General features: G+C 46.2%; 3 protein-coding genes across 3 annotated transcripts in view; 1 reads left to right on the forward strand and 2 right to left on the reverse strand.

The window, feature by feature from the left end:
- The window catches only part of serpinf1 (serpin peptidase inhibitor, clade F (alpha-2 antiplasmin, pigment epithelium derived factor), member 1), an 8,410-nt gene extending 8,373 nt beyond the window's left edge, over positions 1 to 37 (reverse strand). Inside the window, exon 1 of the mRNA XM_060057452.1 lies at positions 1 to 37. This exon is cut by the window's left edge and continues 117 nt beyond it. The gene's annotated coding sequence lies outside the window, so the exon portion shown is untranslated.
- Positions 38 to 1,551: 1,514 nt separating this feature from the next.
- On the reverse strand, positions 1,552 to 8,855 carry serpinf2a (serpin peptidase inhibitor, clade F (alpha-2 antiplasmin, pigment epithelium derived factor), member 2a). Its single transcript, XM_060057439.1, has 9 exons — positions 8,712 to 8,855; positions 6,306 to 6,373; positions 5,482 to 5,731; positions 5,173 to 5,316; positions 4,808 to 4,850; positions 4,419 to 4,564; positions 3,863 to 4,005; positions 3,072 to 3,276; positions 1,552 to 2,588 (listed from the first exon to the last, which is right to left on the reverse strand). The coding sequence occupies exons 2-9, from the start codon at positions 6,366 to 6,368 to the stop codon at positions 2,023 to 2,025; spliced, it is 1,560 nt and encodes a 519-aa protein (XP_059913422.1). The 5' UTR covers positions 6,369 to 6,373; positions 8,712 to 8,855; the 3' UTR covers positions 1,552 to 2,022.
- A 1,841-nt stretch (positions 8,856 to 10,696) lies between these two features.
- The window catches only part of LOC132461952 (Na(+)/citrate cotransporter-like), a 16,759-nt gene continuing 4,955 nt past the window's right edge, over positions 10,697 to 22,500 (forward strand). The window contains 8 exon segments of the mRNA XM_060057482.1: positions 10,697 to 11,740; positions 13,037 to 13,165; positions 14,178 to 14,214; positions 14,217 to 14,313; positions 14,776 to 14,999; positions 17,303 to 17,441; positions 18,485 to 18,607; positions 18,842 to 19,054. Coding sequence (XP_059913465.1) covers positions 11,612 to 11,740; positions 13,037 to 13,165; positions 14,178 to 14,214; positions 14,217 to 14,313; positions 14,776 to 14,999; positions 17,303 to 17,441; positions 18,485 to 18,607; positions 18,842 to 19,054 — 1,091 coding nt within the window. The 5' untranslated portion in view covers positions 10,697 to 11,611.

Below are 22,500 nucleotides of genomic sequence, written 5' to 3' on the forward strand. Positions count from 1 at the left end.
TTCAGGTCGGCCGCTCTGCCAACGACGCGCGCTGTCTTGTCCACGAGACGCGTCTTTACCAAGCCCACGGCGGTTTGGGCGCAAGACAAAGTTCTAAACCTCCTTATGAACCGAGTTCAAACGCCTCTTAAATTCACCAGTTATATAGTTGCCAAGCTTTATGGCTTACATGTACATAAAAATGAAAGGGTAGACCTATACCGTTATCACTGTTATGTAATTATTAATTGAATCATACCTTCGATTGTTTATTGAAGTTGTAGCGTGCCCATAGTAATAATAATAAATAATAATACATTTAATTTAGAGGCGCCTTTCAAGACACCCAAGGTCACCTTACAGAGCATATAGTCATCATTCAAAACTATGTAAAACAGACTAGGAATAAAAGGAAAACAGGTTAAACATGAAGAATAATAATAATTAATAACACTCAAAGACGCCTAAAGTGAAGGGGGGACCTCACTAACCACCACCAATAGTGGGCGTGGTCCCCTGAGGAACGGACGGGGATGGGAACACAAACAGCCACGCCAGTGTTTTTGTTTGGAGGGTTGCTCAGAGACTCCAAAAAACAGTTAAAGCAGAACCGCCACCTTGCTATGTTTTGCAACTGGGCTATGGTTGGGCGAGAGAGGGTCAAGAATTATGTATGTATGTGTTATCACCGCGCAATTTCAATTCTCTACTCTTCCTTTGAGCTTTTTACGGCAGTTAAACAGTTATGTTTAACTCAGTTATGTTTAACTTGACCAAGGAATATCTGAACTTCTTTTACGGCAATGGATATCACTGAATCAGAAATCACTCCCTCTCTCTTGCCACTAAACCCATCTGAAACAGATTGCGCTCCCTCCGAAGCGAAGTCTCTCTCTCTTGCCAATAACACAGATTTGAAGCACCATCGTCGAGCCTTTCCGTCAGGAGATGAGAAGAACTGCATATTGACCCCTCTTAATTCCTGAGATCTACTCCTGAGGTTGTGTTTGGTGCGGCACCCTAAATGTGTTGTGTGCATTGTAGGGTATACCTTAAAGCTAGGGTCTCTCTACATCCAGACAGTAGGGTATACCTTAAAGCTAGGGTCTCTCTACATCCAGACAGCAATCAATTAAACAACTGCTACAAAAATGTTGCCAAAAAATCTGTATCTGTGGCTGTCGAAGGCCTGTATTAAGCCCATCCAATCATCTAATCAACAGTCGAACATTGATAAACTGTGAGTGAAAACCTTAGATTACTTACTATGCTATTCACTAACAGTGCCAGATCGACATATTACTATGTTGGATCACGTATCATATGAGGCATTGTATCTTAGGAGACATACTACGACTGGAATATTAAAGTGCCAGTAGAACCAAAATGTAGCTTTTTGTACCAGTGAACCAATAATATTATTTCACTGGCCCTTAAATATTCCAGTCCACTGCCATCCCTGACAGTCACTAAAAGACAGCTCTAACTGCTGTGACCCAGGACACGGGATAATCAGTGATTCGATGTAGTGACCATGGATGTAGAAGAATGCACCGCATGTGGCATCCATACAACAGTGGAATTTTACTTTATTTTAATATAAACAGGAATTTCATGGTGAATCAAATGGTGTCGGCTACCCCTAAATCAACCACGTTATTAAAACACTTATATAAATGCCTTATAATAGGCATCATAAGTTAATATGAAACACTTTCCCCATATGTCTCCACACAGATTTGGCAAAACCTGGCATGGATGAACAAACATCTTATAACCACAGAGTGAGATGAAAAGATAGTAAAAGACATCAGCGGTATAATAATCGTTCTTTCAACTATTCAACTACACTTTTTCATATCCTTTTGCACTGACGCGTTCCATATGAGCATTATCTATGCAGAGAATAGAGCGCACGCGTGTGTCATGATGTGATGATCAAAATACAAACTCAATAAACATTTCAGTGAAGTTTACAGGATGCAGCGCATGGATCTGATGTAGTAGCTTTAATGACACTGCTTCACATACCACACGTTAGTTTCAGGTCGGGATAGCGTTGGATACGTCGGGGCTAATCTTGTTCCCTTTGTCTCCGCTTTCCCCTCCAATGCTCTCTGGTGTCCCTGGTGTCTCGTTGAGGTACAGCTCACCGGCCTTTTCAGCAGTAGGAGGGGGCACATACCCGTTTGAGTCTGGGGCCACCGAGGGCCCCAAGTCAGTCTTCAGATCGTCGTCGGCAGCCACCGGATCGTCTCCCTGCTCCTTATCGACAGCTTTCTCCTCGGCGGCGTCTGCGACGATCTCGGCGCCATGGGAGGCGTTGCCGCGCGGCTCGTCGTTGGGCATGGGAGCGTCGTCGGGGGCGGGGTTGGTGACCACGCCCATGAAGAGGGGGGCGAGGGAGACGTCGTCGACCAGGGCGAAGAAGAAGGGCCCGTTGAGGGAGAAGAAGGACACGGAGCGCATGGTGGTGATGACGGTGGTGGCGGAGGCCTCAGCCCCTTCCTCGCTGAGCTCCACCTGGCTGGCGTGGCGCACGGCGCCCACCTTCAGCGGCGCCTCCGTGACGCCCGACAGGTCGGGACCGGAGAACAGGGAGCCGAGACCTGAGGGCCCGAGAGAAGGGAAGGGAGGGGAGAGGAGAGGAGGGCGTTAGATTAACCCTCTCTCCGGTCCTGTCCAGGCTCTACCGTCACTCCACCAACTACCGTCTCGATCTTGACTCCCCCCCACTCCCATCTCTGACCATGACAACACTCACTCCCGTCCCTACCATGACTCACGCGTGTCTCGACCACGACTCCACTCACTCCATGTTTCACCATGACAACACTCACTCCAGGCTCTGCCGTGAGTCCACTCAAACCTGCCTCGACCACGACTCCACTCACACTTGCCTCTGCCCGTGACTCCACTCACTCCAAGCTCTACTGTGACTCCAGTCACTCCAGCCCCTGCCATGACTCCACCCTCTGCTGTCCTTGCCGTCACTCCACTCCCTACCGTATCCCAGACTCAACTCCCCAGCTCCCCTCCCTCCCCTCTCCTTACCAAGTATTGCATTGTATTCAGGCCTGACGTTGTCCTACCTAGATTGGTGAGGGGTTCCTGGAGCTCTTGGCGGTACTGCAGTCTGAACTTGGGCAGGGCCACCTGCATGGTGTGCTCTGCAGGCAGCCGGCTGTACAAGTCTGAGATGTTGAGCTTGGGTAGCAACGATGACACGTTTCCCTTTCCCTGGATTGGCTGAACGACCAGGAAGCTTTTGTTTCCCTTGAAGGGAAAACAGGCGACCTGGACAAAAGAAAGAAATGGAAAAATATAGGTCTTCTAAAGTCTATGGCATCCTTCCTTTGTTTCTTTGGAGTCAAAACCCCAGGTATCAAATCCTTTGCTCTAGCTTGTACTTTCTAACTGAAATTGTCGCAGGTGATGGATCTTTTCATCGGTGTCCCTGTCCAAATATTTCCTAGCCTGGCTACACCAGACCAAGCTCAATCGTAGATTGCACGTTGGTCTTGGGAAGCTGCTGTCATTTTCTTCAGCACAAGAGGCTTGATCAATGGGCCTAGTTCAAATGACTCTGTACGCATTTGGCTGCTTGCCTTCGCTTCCCTTTCGTCATTGTGTTAAACCAGCCAATAGCGCGCCGGGGGGAAAAGCCAGCTTGGTGATTGACTCCCGCAGAAACTTATCGGACGCAGAAATAAATATATTGCTCTTTTCCAGACCCTTCTGCAGGGCGATCTCAAATCGCGGGCAGAATGCGTGGGGCTACCCAGTCTAAACATTTCCAGTATCTAAAGTCGATCTGGCTAGCTACAAAATGTCCCATACAAGATATCTTTGAATGGCAAGAGGGAAGTGTCAATGCTAGTACCGTCGCCTCTAGCTCAGCGTCATGCAGCAGGCGTAGTGGATACCTCGGGGACCTCATCATGTCCACCGAGACAGAGTTCTGCTCGTCCACATAGAACAGCCCTTTGGAAGTTTCCGAGGGATCAAATCGGGTCTGCCACTCATCTGCAAAGCACAGGAAGGAAGGATGCGATGATACCTAAATGAGCGAACAACCGTGTAGGGGAAGGAAAATGGTGCATGCTGCTGCAGAAGTTAAAATCTCTAGCCTCTATGCGATGGGGTTTCAAATTAAAGCAGAACCGTCTATGTTGGGAATATTTAACAATTTACGTTAAAAATAATATCGATTTTCATCACATTCGATAGTGAAATGAAGAGCTGTCCATCTGAAGGCCAATAGATCACACCAGAGGAGTGACTGGGCTATGCGGACAAGTGACACTGACTGACCTCAAAACTAAGAACTTGGGAACCAGCAGCTCAGTGCCCAAACTCAGTTTACTCATGGCTTATTGCTACGCCTGCATCACAGACTTAATCTGCATGCCATCAGACTGTTCCAGAAGGTGCTCTACCTTTGAAATGCACAGCGTTGATGAGCATGAGCACTACATCGTTAGGAATGCTTTCCATTAAGTTCACGATGTTTCCATTGGTAGCGTTCTTCACCCATTGGTTGACGTCCTCCACAGAGAGCAGAGGAGCCGGGCTTGTTCGATACCTGATGGACACACGAGAACATTTGAAATTGATTCAGAGCTGTCCCCTTTTTGATTCAACTGACCAAATGGTGGAACAAAGAAAACAAAGATTCATCATTAAAAAGTATTTGTATTTGGTAAGTAGTTCATCATAGTTTCAATGTCTATGTTTGTCATCTGGGTTTGATTCCGAGCCTGAAGGTATTTCATTTTGGAGAAAGGTATCTCTAAAATGCCATTGATATTAATATATGGTTGCGTACCTGGCCATGGACTTCTCAAGGAAGGACAAATTCACATCATACCCTGAAGAAGACACAGAGGGAAAGAGGAATGCTGTGAAGAAGAACTCTATAGCCACATATTGTCATATTTTTTGTTTAATGTCATATTTTGGACACATTTTCTTACCTAACTCCATTCTCCTAATGCTGCTGATTCACTGTGCCTTATTGGCTATATCCTAAGCTAATCAGAGTGTTTTTTACATTCCATAATCACTATCTGCTTTAGTCATATATGAATTAGGCATTTTTGACGCTACATACAAGGTGAATCTTAAAATATGACTTAGGCAGTTATGCATCAGGCTAATGATATTCATGTTCCTAACAACCCAGACACACACCTTGGCGCAGGTACAACCGTGTGGCCACCCACAGGGAGCTGTTGCTCAGGTGTTGCAGAAGACCCCCCATGGTGTGGTGGTAACAGCTCATGTTGCTTCCATGGAGACTACTCAGCAGCAGTCGTTCCGTCTCGTTCCGTGCACCTGCCAGAGATGATTTTGTAAGGTACAGGTGTACATGGCATGGCAACACGTTTCAGTGCAGGGTACAATCGACAGAACTGGAAGGAGAGCTAGACTAAACAGCGCCAACCAGCCAGCAGGACAGAACAGAGTGGTGTAAAGAGTCAAATAAAGCAGCAGGTAAACCTAGAGCCAGCTGTGCAAGGGCCAGAGAGAGGCTGAAGGGGGATATGAGGACATTGGGCTGTTGAGGGCCAACAGGCAGCTGTTCCAGGAGCTGAAGGCCTAGCCGTTCTATGCTGCTCCCTAGTGGCCTGAGTGTCACGCTGTCAAACATCTGGAGGTTTCCACAGGCCTGCGCCACCTCCTCCACGTACTGTTGGCCTGCAGCTTGGAGGGGAACGGCTTCAGAGGCTTCTGGGGCCACACTGGGATCCTGCAGGAGAAGACGAAGGGGAAAGAGATTCTTTGCATTGCGTTTCGATGAGAATCATGAAGTTATTTTTTGGTACAAGAAACCATATAGAGGTACATTGATGCATGAAGAAAGAAAGAGATGAAGAGATATGTAGACAGAGTGAAAGGGAGGGAGAGATCGGAAAAGACGGAAAGAGAGAAAGTGATAATGGCCGATGTAGACGGATAGACAGAGAGAGCGCTAGAGAACGAGATTGAGAGAGAAGGGGATAAAGAAGGCGATACAGGACCACAGACAGATACAGGGAGAGGAAGAGATATAGAGACAGAAAGGGGTTAAAGACAGAGGCAGCGAGAAAGAGACAGGGATACAAAAAGGGAAAGATAAAGAGAGACAGAGAGAGAGAGGGATAAAGAGAGAAATTGAGAAAGAGTAAGAGAGGAATGAAGAGGGAGAGCGACTGAGAAAAGTAAGAATAACGAGTGGATAAAGAATAGGGAGAGAGATAGAGAGACAGATAGGGATGAAGAGAGAGAGAAAAAAAAGGCTTTGCTCCCGTGAGAGAGAAAGTCTAGCCAGGGTGTGTTCCTACACTGAGTCCCCGTTGACAGGCTCCTAGCAGCAGGAGAATAGGCAGGAACAGCCTCATCTCCATGACACCTGGAGCACAAAGCAGAAGCACATATTCCCTGTTAGATGTTGATTACAGTTACATAAATGATACACACATGTTACTAATATCATGTTTGTTAATGTGATATACATGATAACATTTTTAACATCATGTACATTAATGTAATAAACATTAACATACATATTATTATTGGCCCTGCCAAATGCATTGCATTCCCTTCTTCCCAATATTACCATTGCTTCTTTATTATATAATATTGTGTATTTACTTGTTTTATAACTCTTTTAACTAATCATCCTCACAGCTGCATCGGCTGTGAAAATCCAAATCCTACCGTAACATATTCCCCTGCTTCCTCAGGCAATAATTCATGTTTTCAAAATAATGAAACAACCAATCAGGGCTCAGTCAGTCGGTCTGTGCAGAATGGAGTGATCTCAGGGTTCATCCCTCGTTTCAGTACGGCTATGTTTGTCAGAAGAACAAAGGTTGTTGGTTCGTTTGTCCGTGTGGTGGCAGGGCCAGCACACCATTGTAAACCGACTTATTTTTTAGGATATTCTTCTGCTTCCACCGTTTTTTACGGTCTCAACACCGAACCAGAACCAACGTCCAAATGTTTGGCAAACTTTGACAAATGGACAGTAATGTAGCTGTGTAGGGGGAGAGTATAGCGAAAGAATAGGGGTCAGATGTCGGCTGAACCAGCCCCAAGCAGCCCAGGTTACTGCTTGTGCTTGTTAAGTAAGATTATTGTGCATACCCATTAGTGGACAACCATGTACTCCATATATACCATGCAGATTACCATAGCAACATGCTAGCTTTAGCAGGTTAGCATGCAAATAAAATTGTACGCGCAAGATTGTCAGTTTGTTAGCGTGCTAGCATAGTGTTGGAATTAACATGTTGGCATGCTAATGGACAAGCGCACAAGTATGCGTATGTTTTGTACGATAGCATACTAGCATGTTAGCATTGTAATGTAATTGAGCATGTAATTGAAAAGTGTACTCCACTGTGTTAGCTCATTATCGTAATAATGTATTACCCCGCATATCAGCGTCCTAAAGCTCTTCCAATACAACAACAGAGAAGCAAATATTCCGGCCAAGATGCATCATCATGATGGAGTGAAACCGGCCCCATACCCAAGAAGGTAACTCCTTTGACGTACCAGTAGCTAAGAGCAGTCGTAACCAGTAAAGGGACGCAAAACATAAGTAGGCTTCCCTCAACCTGAAGCCTGTCCTATGTAAGGAAGGTAAACATCCAAGGCCTTCACAGTCGAGGTTGTCTCTGGAGTATTGCAGCTCCAAAGTCCAGGGGCCAACCTGAAACCTGTCGTAGCCATCAGCCGCAGTCTGGGGCCACAAAGAGCCAGGGAGCTGGATCTAGAGGTGAAGTGGCCCCTGGAGACTTTAGCTCGGAAACCATCAAAGTCTGTAATGGCTTGACACCAAGACAGCTTAAAGTGGTCTAAATTTCCAGATGGGTAATGGCAACGCAGCCATTTTAGTGGCATTTTCACTCATCTAATGCTTGTTGACTAGAGCATTGCAGAAACAGGCAGCAGTAATAGTTGTTGAGCAAAAGGGAGCAAGCTTTTATGCAAATGGGAGGACTGAGCAGCTTTGAAAAAGGCAAGGTATAATTTTGATGATCTCGGCCAATCAGATACTTTGCAGACTTTATAGCCATTCATGTTTGTTATACATGGCAAACCCTGTAATTCATACCTAGAAGAACCTTTGTATAAGTAGCCAATTGGTTTTGGCTTCTTTAGCGGCCCTTTTGACATAGTTAAAGAATCGCTGACTTCATGTTACAAAACTCTGATGTCTCAAAGTTGCAAAAAAGATTTGGTGACCACTTTAGCTGCTTTGCTAGCTTATGACAAATGTAACTGTGGCAGTCGAGGATTGGAATGGGATTGGAACCTTGCTATTCTTCCTAATCAGGTTCAAATCAGTAACTGAAGATCAAGGCAATTGCGAACACTGGTGTTTGCTAGAAGAACAAAGATTATCAGTTCCGTTTTCTTAAATTCAGATTGTGTTATTTACATCGCTGGACTATGTTTGGTTAGCTATTTGCAAAGTAAAATGAACCAATATGGCATATAGCATCAACTTAAATTCGGTTGGATGTCACCACATCTTAACAGCAACAGCTCATCATTTGTTGAAATGATGAGCGTTTCAATGAAAAGCTGAAAAGCTGTAAACCCAATGGAAGCTAACACCTAAAACTAAAAGCATATCCATGGCACTTAATTTAGCGAGGTGGATCTTGGGGTTGTCCTGATGGCCCCTACACAGAGAGCCTGAACAAAATACATTAACAAAGATTATCATAACTCACCCGGCTGGGATGCAGGTGATAAGAGAATAGTTGATAAAATGGAGGAGGAAATGAGTGAGAAGGAGATACAATCAATGTTCCCCCGCTCAAAACTGGGGTCCTGTACTAAGAATCTATGATTCTGTGTATTGATCCATTAATGATTAACCACTGTAAGAATCATGCCTCTTTCTTCACCCAAATCATAAAGCTCACTGTCCTTGGCTGTTGATTTTCTGCTAATAACTGCTCAATAATTCATACTACTATAACAACAACAACTATATTAGGGTAAATATGGATGAATACAGATGAGTGTAATAACAGTGTAATAACACTATAACTTTTAACTTTATGAACATGTAGGCTACAAAAACATGCAACAACAATTATGTTTCAAAATTACCACCACAAAAAAATTTAATATGTTAACATGATTTACATGTGTAATTTTTTTTAAATAATTTCAAGTGGGATAGTATTAGATTATTCCTGCTGTTACTTAATGTCTTTCACAATAGTTCAATCATATTTTTGATTACCAAATTCATCAACATTGCCCACAATATATATTTCTCACTGAGCTTATGAATACTAATCTATTATTTTTTTCATGAATTTTTTTTCTGACGTATTGCAGGTTTTAATTGAATGCCCATTTTTAAAACCGGTGCAAAACAGGTGAAAACAGGGCATTGAGGGGGCGTCATTTTGTAGCTTGAACCAACAAGGACCCAAACGCCCACGTGGGACCTTGGCAACACACACACACACACACACACACACACACACACACACACACACACACACACACACACACACACACACACACACACACACACACACACACACACACACACACACATATACATACAGACACACACATACAGACACACACATAAACACACACACACACACACGCACATATACATACAGACACACACATAAACACACTCTGACCCAATAAGTCACTTAATGTTCTCATTCAGTCTCTCTCTCTCTCACACACACACACACACACACACACACACACACACACACACACACACACACACACACACACACACACACACACACACACACACACACACACACACACACACACACACACACACACACACACACACACACACACACACACACGATATGTATATATATTTTTTTTTTTTCATTTGCTATTCATTTACTATATATAGTGCCTTGCTCAAGATCGTTCTCACCAGGATGACCACGTGTTAGAGGGATCCATAAACGGTGTTAAATAGTGCTGATCAGGCGGAAATTTTGAAACCACACAGGAACTACTTATGGCATCGCGGGTCTATTCAGCGCTGTTTGATAATGCACTTTACGCAATTGCCACAAGGTGGAAGTGATGGTCAAGTTTACCACTTGCCTTTGCCTTATTTAAATATTGCAATACAATCTATCGCCTCAAGATGGGAGTCACGATTAACTTTGCATCCTGATGTATTGAAGCAATGTGTGCCTACAATGTAGTAGGCTACATTCTTACAAACTTAGATATATATATATATATATATATATATATATATATATATATATATATATATATATATATATATATATAGAGAGAGAGAGAGAGAGAGAGAGAGAGTGCTTGGGGGGGAGAGAGAGAGAGAAGGGGAAGAGAGAGAGAGAGAGAGAGAGAGAGAGAGAGAGAGAGAGAGAGAGAGAGAGAGAGAGAGAGAGAAGGAGAGAGAGAGAGAGAGAGAGAGAGAGAGAGAGAGAGAGAGAGAGAGAGAGAGAGAGAGAGAGAGGGAGAGAGAGAGGGAGGGATGCTGAGAGACAGACGGAGAGAGAGAGAGAGCGAGACACACATTGTGTGAGGGTGGAGAGGAAGACTTGAGAGTTGAATCAAGAAGAACGTCTCTCTCTCTCTCTCTCTCTCTCTCTCTCTCTCTCTCTCTCTCTTCCCCTTCTCTCTCTCTCTTCCCCCCAATCTCTTAATTTGGCCCAGCATGGGCCAAATTAAGACACCTACTAGCGGGTGTTGGAAGATGAATGGATGCAGAGATAGAACCGTGAAGAAAACAACAAAAGACCCCTGGAGAACGAGGGACAGAGGGTCTCGGGGGGGGTGATGCAGCCGGAAAAGACCAGAAGAGGGGAAATGTGAAACAATGCTTATGTAAGCCTAACTATGGACTTACTTTCTATGTCTGACTTGAATAAGTCACCAAAATAACAGTGGTTGCTACTTTAAATGTGAAATCCATCCGCTTTAGGCCTCGTACCTCACGGCCTTTAGCCTCGCGCCACAGGGCCTTGTGCCTCGCACCTCAGGGGTTTAGCTTTGCACCGCGTTTCTTTTAGCCTCGGTTAGTTAAACAGCAGAGAACGATGTGGTCGGGTAAAAGACAAACAGCGGTAGATGCTCTTGCGAAAAAGTGGAAATCATTTCCTCTGTTTGTGGTAAGAGATTAGATAAACCACCTCGAAGGGGAACATGGTGACGTGACGGACAAAAAGTTAATATTTGAGGCCGAGGGCCCGTCGCCGACTTTGAATGGCTTCTCGATTATCGCCAGGGCTGCGCACGCACACTTGTCGTCTCAGAAGAAGCGCTGCAGATGTCCACAGCGCAGAACACAACGAGAGGTCCGCTATTTAAAACACACGTATGATATCGCCTTCCTCGCCTGGTGATGATGAGATGGGAGCATTTGAAAACACGTTCCTTGCCATCGAGAGTATAAAAAGTAGGAGTGGGGGGTGACGGAACCAGAAGTTCGTCCCACCTTGTCCCGTTGAAGGAAGGCTGATCCAGCTGTTCTTAATTCATTGCCTGCCGGTTTCCCGCGGTGGTTGGAGCGCTAATCGGCAAACCCTCCCAAGTTGTTTTTTGTTTTTTTCGAAGTCGGGCGCCAGTGGGCCGGTGTTTGGCCGGTTAGGCCGTCATGTCGGTTCTGTCTCTGCGGCACAAGATGCTGTCCTCTCTGCGCGCCGGCTGGCAGATGAGGAGCGTGGTAGTGCTGTGGTGCACACCATTCGTGCTGCTCCCGCTGCTTGTGGTGGTCCGGACTCCGGTAAGGACCGTCCACTGCGTCCACCTCTGGTGCATCATGCCCCGTCAGAGAGAGAGAGACACACAGAGATTTTAGTCGATAAATAGTTCCATTGTAATTATTGATCATGTTTGCTAAAATGTGTAAGGCAGATGTTTTTATATGATTTTATACAGATGTTTGGGTTTTTCTACTTTTTGTGTGTTGAAAGAGTTTCTTATCTTTAAATCCATTATGTAAATTTGAGCAGGACTGTTTCCAAGTGGTGAGGTGAGAAAGAAGATTCAATCGCTAAAATCGATGTTTTTTAGTGATAGAATATCCCCTATTATCTCGGCTCAGGCTAAACGGGCAATCGATAGTTAATTAATCAACTTGTTAAACAAACTATAAGACATCAGCAGGTATTTCCAGTCGTGGGACCATCTGGAAATACAACAGACCCGTCTCGGTTCCGTATAGGCTAATTTAATTTAAATAAATACAATGTACGGTAGTTCCCACGGCCCCTATGGTTCTAGGCAGCTCTGTCAACATCACCACCTTCACGTGTCACTCATCCTTGTGTTGATGAAGTCTTCAGAATCCCAGCACAGCGGGGTCCATGTAAACATGGGTCTTAAATTCCAAGCCAAACATGATGGTTTTTGGTTCCGTAAAGTTGCACAACGTAGTCTGTGTAGCCTATTTGTTATGAGCTGCAGGGTTAGAAGGAGAAAATAATAGATCTGATTCTGCCGAAAACAAAAGAGTAAAGTAGTAAGGGAGAAGAATTACGAAAGGTGTGTGTGTGTGTGTGTGTGTGTGTGTGTGTGTGTGTGTGTGTGTGTGTGTGTGTGTGTGTGTGTGTGTGTGTGTGTGTGTGTGTGTGTGTGTGTGTGTGTGACGTGTGTGTCCACATGTTTGTGTATGTGTTTCTCTGTTTACATGTTTTGTGGGTTTACTATGGTGTGTGTGCCTGTATGCATCTGGGCTGTTTATGCATGTCATGTGTTTGAATCTGTGTGTGTGTGTGGTTGGTGTGTGTCTGCGCACCTCCTCTGAGTGTGTGTGTGTGTGTGTGTGTGTGTGTGTGTGTGTGTATGTGTGTGTGTGTGTGTGTGTGTGTGTATGTGTTTACATATGTGTGTGCGTGCTCATGTGGGCTGTTTATGTGAGGGTTTTAATCTGTGTGTGTGTGTGTGTGTGTGTGTGTGTGTGTGTGTGTGTGTGTGTGTGCGTGCGTGCGTGCGTGCGTGCGTGCGTGCGTGCGTGCGTGCGTGCGTGCGTGCGTGCGTGCGTGTGTGTGTGTGTGTGTGTGTGTGCGTGCGTGCGCAGGAGGCAGCGTGTGCCTATGTGATCATCCTGATGGCGGTGTACTGGTGCACCGAGGTGCTGCCCCTGTCCGTCACCGCCCTGCTGCCCACGCTGCTCTTCCCCATGATGGGCATCATGACCTCCAAAGACGTGAGGAAACCACCACCTCCACCTTCACACCCAACCTCAACCAACACCTCCACCTTCACACCCAACCTCAACCAACACCTCCACCTTCACACCCAACCTCAACCACCACCTCCACCTTCACACCCAACCTCAACCAACACCTCCACCTTCACACCCAACCTCAACCAACACCTCCACCTTCACACCCAACCTCAACCAACACCTCCACCTTCACACCCAACCTCAACCACCACCTCCACCTTCACACCCTACCTCAACCAACACCTCCACCTTCACACCCAACCTCAACCACCACCTCCACCTTCACACCCAACCTCAACCAACACCTCCACCTTCACACCCAACCTCAACCAACACCTCCACCTTCACACCCAACCTCAACCAACACCTCCACCTTCACACCCAACCTCAACCACCACCTCCACCTTCACACCCAACCTCAACCACCCCCTCCACCTTCACACCCAACCTCAACCACCCCTCCACCTTCACACCCAACCTCAACCACCACCCCCTCCACTTGAGGGCACAGCCTGCCCCCCCATCCCCATCCCCACCCCCACCCCCAACCTCCTCCCCCCACCTCCACACACCACCTCCACTTGAGGACACAGCCTGCCCCCCCAGCCCCCACCCTCAAACTCCTCCCCCCACCTCCACACACCACCAACACATGAGGACCCATCCCGCCTCCACCTCACTCTCACCCCACCTCCACACTACCTCCACCTCCACATGAGAACACATACCCCCTCAACCCCACCTCCACCCCACCCTACACAAACCACCTCCACACCTCCATGCACTTTGTGTGCCGGAGGCTTGTATGTGTGTTCAAGTGTGTATATTGCTTTCAGCTTATTTGTGCTTCTTTGTGTATTTATGTGCCTGTTTGTGTTTGTGCGTGCCTGTGTGTGTGTGTGTGTGTGTGTGTGTGTGTGTGTGTGTGTGTGTGTGTGTGTGTGTGTGTGTGTGTGTGTGTGTGTGTGTGTGCATTGCGTGTGTTCCCCAGGTGTGCATGCAGTACCTGAAGGACACCAACATGCTGTTCGTGGGGGTCTGATTGTGGCCGTGGCCGTGGAGCACTGGAACCTCCACAAACGCATCGCCCTGCGCGTGCTGCTCATCGTGGGGGTGCGGCCTGCCCTGTGAGTAGCCAATCACGGCCGGGAGAAGGCAGGGGGGGGCGGGTTACACCAGACGCAATGGATTAAAAGAGAAATCCACAGAATAAGTGAGCTACTGCACATTTCTGCGGTGTATTCAACTTTGAAAGGTTCACTGACTTCAGTGCTGGAACAACTTACCGCGAAACCCTTACTTTATCGTAGTTTAATAATGTCATCATTATCTACACATAAAATACTCCCTCATTGATTAATATAGAATAATTACTAAATTATTATCTTAAAATGATTAACTAACTTTATAATTATTTTATGAAACTTTAACCATTGCACCGGATAACCAAACATCAGCGTTGGGTAGTGATAACGTGGTGCTGATGAACCACCAGAGTTCATCAGTACTGCTTCAGTAGTTTAGAGGTGGTCCCGTCCTAGGACCCCATCGTCATTAAGGGCTCCCCCTGTCCCCTCCCCCCCCCCCAGCCTGATGCTGGGCTTCATGGGGGTCACGGCCTTCCTGTCCATGTGGATCAGCAACACGGCCACCACCGCCATGATGGTCCCCATCGCGCTGGCCGTGCTCGAGCAGCTCAACGGGCCCCCCTGCGTCCCGGCCGGCGGCGGTCCTGCCAAGGAGCCCCCCCTGCCCCCCAAGGAGAAGACCGGCAGCATGCCCTCCCTCTCCACGCTCGTCAGCTCTGATCAAGGTAGGCCGGCCTGATCATCATCGCGTTTGTTTTCTGTTGGTCGCAACGGTCCACACGGATTCTGTCCCGTTTATTTCTTAAGTCCCGCCTACAAGACGCTGATAGGCGCTCTGATTAGTCCCGCCGAGTGTCACTCAAGCAACCGACACCAGGCCCTGAATGACAGAACATTTCTTTAAAGTGTGCGGGGTTTCGAGATCAGAACCCGGTAGTGGTAGTGCCCGGACTCTCAGCTGGAAGGTTCTGGGTTCCAGCTCTTAATCCCCTCCCCCTTTACTAACTTAGTTAGTGGCTTGGGGTTAAGGGCGTCTACTGAATAACCAAAAACAGTTTGGGGCTCCTGTGCAGCTTAATGTGTAGAGGAGCACCGTAGGCTAATTGTAGCTAAAGTTGAGAGGCGTAGCATAAACTCGTCCAGGACAAGGTCCGCGTGCTCTTCCCAGCTCCATGGATTATGAGATTAGACCCTGAGGTGTTTAAGACAGTGCTACCACTGACAGGGGTATGGGTGCGGGTCCAACGAGCACAAAAACAAACAAACATGCACACTGACACTTTGAAACTTATTTTAGAAATCCTCAACCTAGATAATAAGTAAGCATGTGTGCAGCCAAAGTGGGTGTCAGGTTGATCATAAACCTTATCCTGAACCAGTTGAGTGAGAAACTCATCGTTATCTTCCATTCAGGGCTGGAATGCTTTAACCTGTTATTTAGATAACGCAGAGATAATCTACTGCTAGTCAGGCTGCTACTGAAGATAATGTATGATCGCACTTTATTCATACAATACGGGAAAGTCTGATGTTAAAACGGAACGGTACAAGAGCACTTTAGAGATGTCACCAATTCCACATGAGAGAAGATCCCGCCTCCACCCCATCTCCACCTCACCTTAAAATAAGAATACAACTTGTATGTATTGCTTGCATAACATCCGGCTGTAGATCGGGTAGCCATATCGGGTAGCCATATCACTTTTTGTTAATTGGTGTGACTCACACCAACTTCATATCAACACAAAAAAGACATTAGAAATGTTGGTGGATCCCAGATCAGTTGGTGACAAAAGCACTGTGACCATACATGGTTCTGGCATTGCACAGGTGTCCTCCTTCAAGTACCTAGGGGTACATATCGACTGTGACTTGAGCTGGCGCACACATGTGGCAGATGTGTGTGCCAGAACTCACCAACGCCTCCATTTCATGCGCAGACTTAGGGTTTTTGGGGTCAGTAAAAATATCATGATCATATTCTACAGGGCAACAATTGAGTCCATTCTCCGATACGGTATTACCAGCTGGTTTGGGAACCTAACTGTCAAGTCAAAAACACAGATTTTCAACCTAGTTAAGACAGTAGGCAAAATCATTGGAACACCAGTATCTCTCAACCCACAGGAGCTCTTTGAACAAACTACAATAAGACAGGCTCAGACTATCCTATCTGACAGCTCCCACCCTCTGCACTCTGAATATACACTGTTAAACTCAGGTAGGAGGTATAGGGTTTCTCTGTGCAAACACAACAGGTACAAACACTCATTCATCCCTCTCTCAGTCAAGCTCATCAATGAAAAACTGTGAAAATGACTGTATGACAACATGTGAGAAGCAATGTCTTTTTGACAGTGGAATGTATGTTATGGGATGGAGTAATGTATAGGCAGCTAGGACTATATGGGGAGTGGGGGGAGGGATAACTGTATGCACAGGGAACAAGATCTGGTAGATGAGTATGCAAGGATGAATGAATGAGACCAGAATTAATGTTGATCGTATGCCTGGTTGGATTGCTATTGCTATTGTTGCACAGGTATGGATGTATGAATGGAGGAGCAGTTTTGGTCAGGATGAATGCTGAGTGTATGGTGTGATTGCTATTTGCACAGGAGTGTGGGAATTTACCGATTGCTATTTTTGCACATGAATGCTTGTTTGCACAATACTATGTACAACAGTTTTTGAGCCTGTTTGTCCAATAGTTTTTACTGATCGTTCTCGTATCTGTGATTTGCCAATACTATGTACAACAATTTTGCACTTGCCCATGTGATGAACTGATTGTATGTTGTATGTTGTATGTTGTTTCATACTGATGTGATGCAGCTATTGCCCAGATCCAAACAAATTTCTCCCCTGGGAGACACAATAAATTGACTTGACTTGACTTGATAGAAAAAATCGAGAAAAGTAAAGCCAGCTGAGGTAAATGATTAACACCATTTTCAAACGCTTGACGCGCAGTGTCGTGCCGTGGAGAACGGGTGCGGCCAGCTGGAGATGGAGGAGCTGAGTGGAGAGGAGGAGGAGGAGGAGGAGGAGAGGAAGAGGATGTGTAAGGGCCTGCTCCTCTGTGTCTGCTACTCCGCCAGCATCGGAGGCATCGCCACCCTCACGGGGACCGGACCCAACCTGGTGTTCATGGGACAGCTCAAACAGTCAGTGTGAACACACTCACTCTGACACACACACACCTCCTCGGACACACACACACGCTCACTCTGACACATACAGACACACACACACACCGGCTTGCAGACAGACATGCATACATATGCAAAAAAAGAAAACACACACACACACACTCACTCTGACACACACACACAAACACACAAACACTCACTCTGACACACAGACACACATACACACACACCGGCGTACATACAGACACGCATACACATGCAGAAAAAGCAAACACACAAACATAAATACACACCAAACACACACACACAAACAGACAAATACAAATGTACCCACACACACCACACACACACACACACACACACACACACACACACACTCACACACACACACACACAACACACACACACACACACACACACACACACCAAAACAGTCACACCTTTCATACATATTCATGCATCCTCTCATTATGTATGTGCTGAGTCAGTTTGGTTAACCCTGGAGCGAGTTAGCAATACATTTCATTGCAGTACCTTTAAGACTCCCTTGCTCTGCAGTCATAACATTCTTAACTTCATCATGCTTTCAAACTCTTAGTGTTAAACTCTATCTCTCTCTCTCTCTCTCCTCTCTCTCCCTCTCTCCCTCTCTCTCTCTCCGGCTCTCTCTCTCTCTCTCTCTCTCTCTCTCTCTCTCTCTCTCTGTTCTCTCTCTCTATCTCTCTCCCTCTCTCTCTCTCTCTCTCTCTTTCTCTCTCTCTCTGTCTCTCTCTCTCCCTCTCTCTCTCTCTCTCCCTCTCTCTCTCTCTCTCTCTCTGTCTCTCTCCTCCCCCTCTCTCTCTCTCTCTCTCTCTCTCTCTCTCTCTCTCTCTCTCCTCCCTCTCTCCCTCTCTCCCTCTCTCTCTCTCTCTCTCTCTCTCTCTCTCTCTCTCTCTCTCTCTCTCTCTCTCTCTCTCTCTCTCTGTCTCTCTCTCTCTCTCTCTCTCTCTCTCTCTCTCTCTCTCTCTCTCTCTCTCTCTCTCTCCCTCTCTCTCTCTCCCCCTCTCTCTCCCTCTCAGACTCTTCCCTCAGAGCGGTGACGTGATCAACTTTGCCTCCTGGTTTGCCTTCGCCTTCCCCACAATGATACTGATGCTAACGCTAGCCTGGTTCTGGCTGCAGTTCGTCTTCATTGGCTTCAAGTGAGTGACCTGCACAGTGGATCCAGTAATCAAATTGAAAAAGTAAATGAATGAATTAAAGTTAAATCAAAGTGAATCAACCTATAGTTCATTGTTAGTTAATGCTTATCACTTCACTAGCTAACGTAAGTGAGCCGTTACATAACGTACCCTTATTTTAAAGTGGTAACGTCCTACAGCGTGTGGTTACGAGACGGAAAGGTCATATCTTATCCCCCCCCCCCCGCCCCTTAGCCTGCGGAAAACGTGGGGCTGCGGTGCAGCGGACACGGAGAAGAGCCGGGCAGCTTACCAGACCATCCGCGAGGAGCACGGCCGGCTGGGGCCCATGCGCTACGGCGAGATGAGCGTGCTGGTGCTCTTCGTCCTGCTGGTGGCGCTGTGGTTCACGCGGGACCCGCGCTTCATCGACGGCTGGGCCACGCACGCCTTCAACTCCAAGGCCGAGTGAGTGAGGCCGGCTCTCTCTCTCTCTGTCTCTGTCTCTGTCTCTCTCTCTCTGTCTCTGTCTCTGTCTCTGTCTCTCTGTCTCTGTCTCTGTCTCTGTCTCTCTCTCTCTCTCTCTCTCTCTCTCTCTCTCTCTCTCTCTCTGTCTCTGTCTCTGTCTCTGTCTCTGTCTCTGTCTCTGTCTCTGTCTCTCTCTCTCTCTCTCTCTCTCTCTCTCTCTCTCTCTCTCTCTCTCTCTCTCTCTCTCTCTCTCTCTCTCTCTCTCTCTCTCTCTCTCTGTAGTTGTTACTACAGTCAAGTCAAGTCTTTATATTCGGCGTGGTCCTTAATCAGAGTTACAGTGTTGAAGGGCTTCAGAGGCCAGCGTATATGACGCCCACCCTCACCCTCAGCCTCCAATGGTCGAGAATTAACTCCCTTGGTTTTCACGGAGGAAACCTGGAGAAGGAACACAGAGGACTAGTGAGGATGGATTGCCAATGTCTTAATTGACATGTATGCATTGTCGTGAATACGTTCTTTTTTTGATTGCATCAAAGTAACGGCGACTTGTTTATTATGGTTCATATGTTACAATGTAAATGCACAGTACTTACTTGTGTCAATACACTGTAACGGGGCCCTGTGATGTTAGTGTCACCAATTTGTCTACCCTTCATAGGAAGGTCAACAGCGGTTGTGTTCAACAGAGCCCACAGCGCTGAGCTAACACAAAATCGTTCCGTTCCGTGTTGTTTTGAGCCGGCAGGCTGGGCTGTGATTGGTCGAAGTCGCGGTTGGCAACCCCGTTGGGCTCTGGACAACAAGCTGGTGAAACTCTTGAATGTACACTCTGTCTCCAGGGCGCACCGGAATCCCAGGCGCAAAACAAACAGTTGTTGGGACAGAGAGCAAACCTTGGTGTCACGGTGTCAACAGTCGGATCCCTGACCTCTGATTGGTCGCTACGCTAGCTTGCCATGCAGGGTGCCGGTCTCTGTGTATGAACTCTGCGTCGGTTGGGAGACGGTGTGGGAACGCGAATGAAGCTCAACCTATGTACAGGAAAAGATAGTAATAATAATACTAAAATGAGCACACACAGAACAAGACAGCACGACAACACAAAGAGAAACAAAATAAATAATATATACAGAGGGTGGTGATGAAGAAGATAAAGAAGATGGCACATTAAGCCAATTACACAGTCACGTTGGAAAGAACAGGCAGGAGGAACAGGATAGGATAGGGTTTTCCAGCGAGTTTCCTCATTTGGTATCGTCAACGCAACCCACGCCACGAGCGCTCTCTGTGTGATGAAGGAAGGTGTTTCTACACGTTGCTGAGGCAGGAGTGCAGTGACTTTAGATAAACTAATCAAAGGCTGTGCTTTGGTCACGTGACTGTTAGGAAGCAGGCAGCTGGTGAAGCCGATTCTTTTTTTGCAGAGGTCAAAAGCTAAACTAACAGCTGGCAGTGACATCCACTCTATTGACGTAGAGACACAGTGGGATGGACCCCCTTTGACCCACATCCCATGGTACCTGCATCGGCTGTTGCAAACCAGTCAGGTAGAGACAACCAGTAAAGTGCACAAGAGCAGTTGTAGTGGTATAAATTAATATTTAAACTACCAAGTGTCACCTAGGATTAACCCAGAAATAATTCCCTCTCCCTAAATCAAGGGACACAGTGCACGTTCAAGCCGCTATCTCAGCCGGTTTCTCGTTAGCATAGAGGTTATGAAAACTTGGACGATACCTACGAGATGATTCAAAGGAACCTTAACACGCTATGTCTTCCAGCTACCATCAATAAACAGTTTAAAAGATCAGAATCTCTTGAGCTCTATAATTTGAATGAGAGAACCGTATAATGAAGTGAAGTCAGATGTAACCCTGCCAAGTTTGGGGAATTGTGCCTATCATCATGGAACCTGTTGAGTGTTCTGCTCTCTGACGACATTTACACAATTTTTTTCATTTGAAGTTCCCCAACTATCACTTAATCCCATTTCGATTTTTTTATATTGATTATACCATTTCAAGATACCATATACTTCTGCTTTTGTAAACACAACAACCAGCAACATCAACAAGCATAACTATATTTTTTAATGAACAACAGGGGAGGATTCTCTCTTCCTCTCTTCTCTCTTTATAGTGACCCGTTAGCCAATCACACAAGTTGTTCCTACGGAAGCAGACTTGGGCTAAATTATGCAAAGTCATGTCTGAATGCCTTTTATTTCTACTCTCGTCTACAAGGAGTGTTCTATTGGCAAGGAAAACACACACACGTACACAAACCTGTCAACACACACAAACACACAGACATGCAAACACACACACATGGATGAGATGAAATCATTAGAGGAGAACATTTTGTTCTTAGTCTATAATCCTGGATTCATGGGGTAATGTAGTTCAAAGTAAAAAGGTCCCAATAGAAGGTCACATTATACGAAAAGTTCGGTTTGCAAATGACCCATTTTCATAATTTCAAAAAAATCATCAAAATTTGCTGAATTGTCGAAGTCTGGGCGGTGGTGTGTGGGCTGGCATGTGGGGTGGATGAATAAAGAACCCGGGGACCGGGGAAGAACCAGACCGACCAGCTCGAGCAAAAACTGAAACGCGCATCTCCAAACAGACACCTACCTCTGTTCTCCTCCTCCTCCTCCTCCTCCTCCTCCGAGGAGAACAGAGGTAGATGTCTGGTTAGAGGTGCGTGTGTCAGTGTGGCTACAGAGGGAGGGTTGACCAGGGTCCAGACGCGTACACAGTGGGGTCCCCACTGTGGCCCACTGCCCCTTTGCCCCTTTGCCCTTAGCAGCTATCGTTTCCCTAAAAAAAACGATGTGCAATATGTAATATATATTTGTAACTTTTTCATAATTTCTTTATTGTTGCTACTTTAACTATGGATGCGGTTGATTGTATAAGCATTATTTGAAATATACCAGATGAACCAAATCGGTCCTAATTATCAAGGGGAATTCTTGCTGTTGGGGGGTCTTCTTAATTTGCTACCTCACACGATGTATTTGTACGGCCCTGCTCGGAGCAGCAGGAGTTGTGTTGCTTTGTTGTTATATCTGGGGTTCCTCACGTGCCAGTCTGATTTCCTTTAATGATTAAAGAAGCAGCACACTCCTACAATAATCTCCCAGTGTTTCCTTCAGAGCAAGGACAACAACAACAGCAACGAGTACAACAAGCACACTAACATGTCAGTGATTTCAGTATATGCTACGATTAGAGTTGATCAGCTGCTTGTATAAATAGATGCGTTACTTCTCAGATGTATGGTTAGAATACAGCTCTTTGAGGTGTTTTGCGGTGTCCCCAATTTTCTCTCTCTAGGTTTCCAATGAATGTCTCCTCCTCTCTCTCTCTCTAGGTGTTTAATGCATGTCTCTCTGCCTCTCTCTCTCTCTAGGTATTTAATGCATGTCTCTCTGCCTC

Source organism: Gadus macrocephalus, chromosome 7, assembly GCF_031168955.1.
Source record: "Gadus macrocephalus chromosome 7, ASM3116895v1".
In the NCBI taxonomy this organism is placed as follows: domain Eukaryota; kingdom Metazoa; phylum Chordata; class Actinopteri; order Gadiformes; family Gadidae; genus Gadus; species Gadus macrocephalus.

What these genes read in the sequence shown, in the direction of transcription:
- serpinf2a (XM_060057439.1), bottom strand. Translation starts at nt 6,368, where the DNA reads ATGGAGATGAGGCTGTTCCTGCCTATTCTCCTGCTGCTAGGAGCCTGT. An exon ending in CCTTGCACAGCTGGCTCTAG is followed by an intron (nt 5,317 to 5,481) that starts GTTTACCTGCTG and finishes CATCTCTGGCAG; the next exon opens with GTGCACGGAACGAGACGGAA. An exon ending in GGAACCCCTCACCAATCTAG is followed by an intron (nt 2,589 to 3,071) that starts GTAGGACAACGT and finishes TCGGGCCCTCAG; the next exon opens with GTCTCGGCTCCCTGTTCTCC.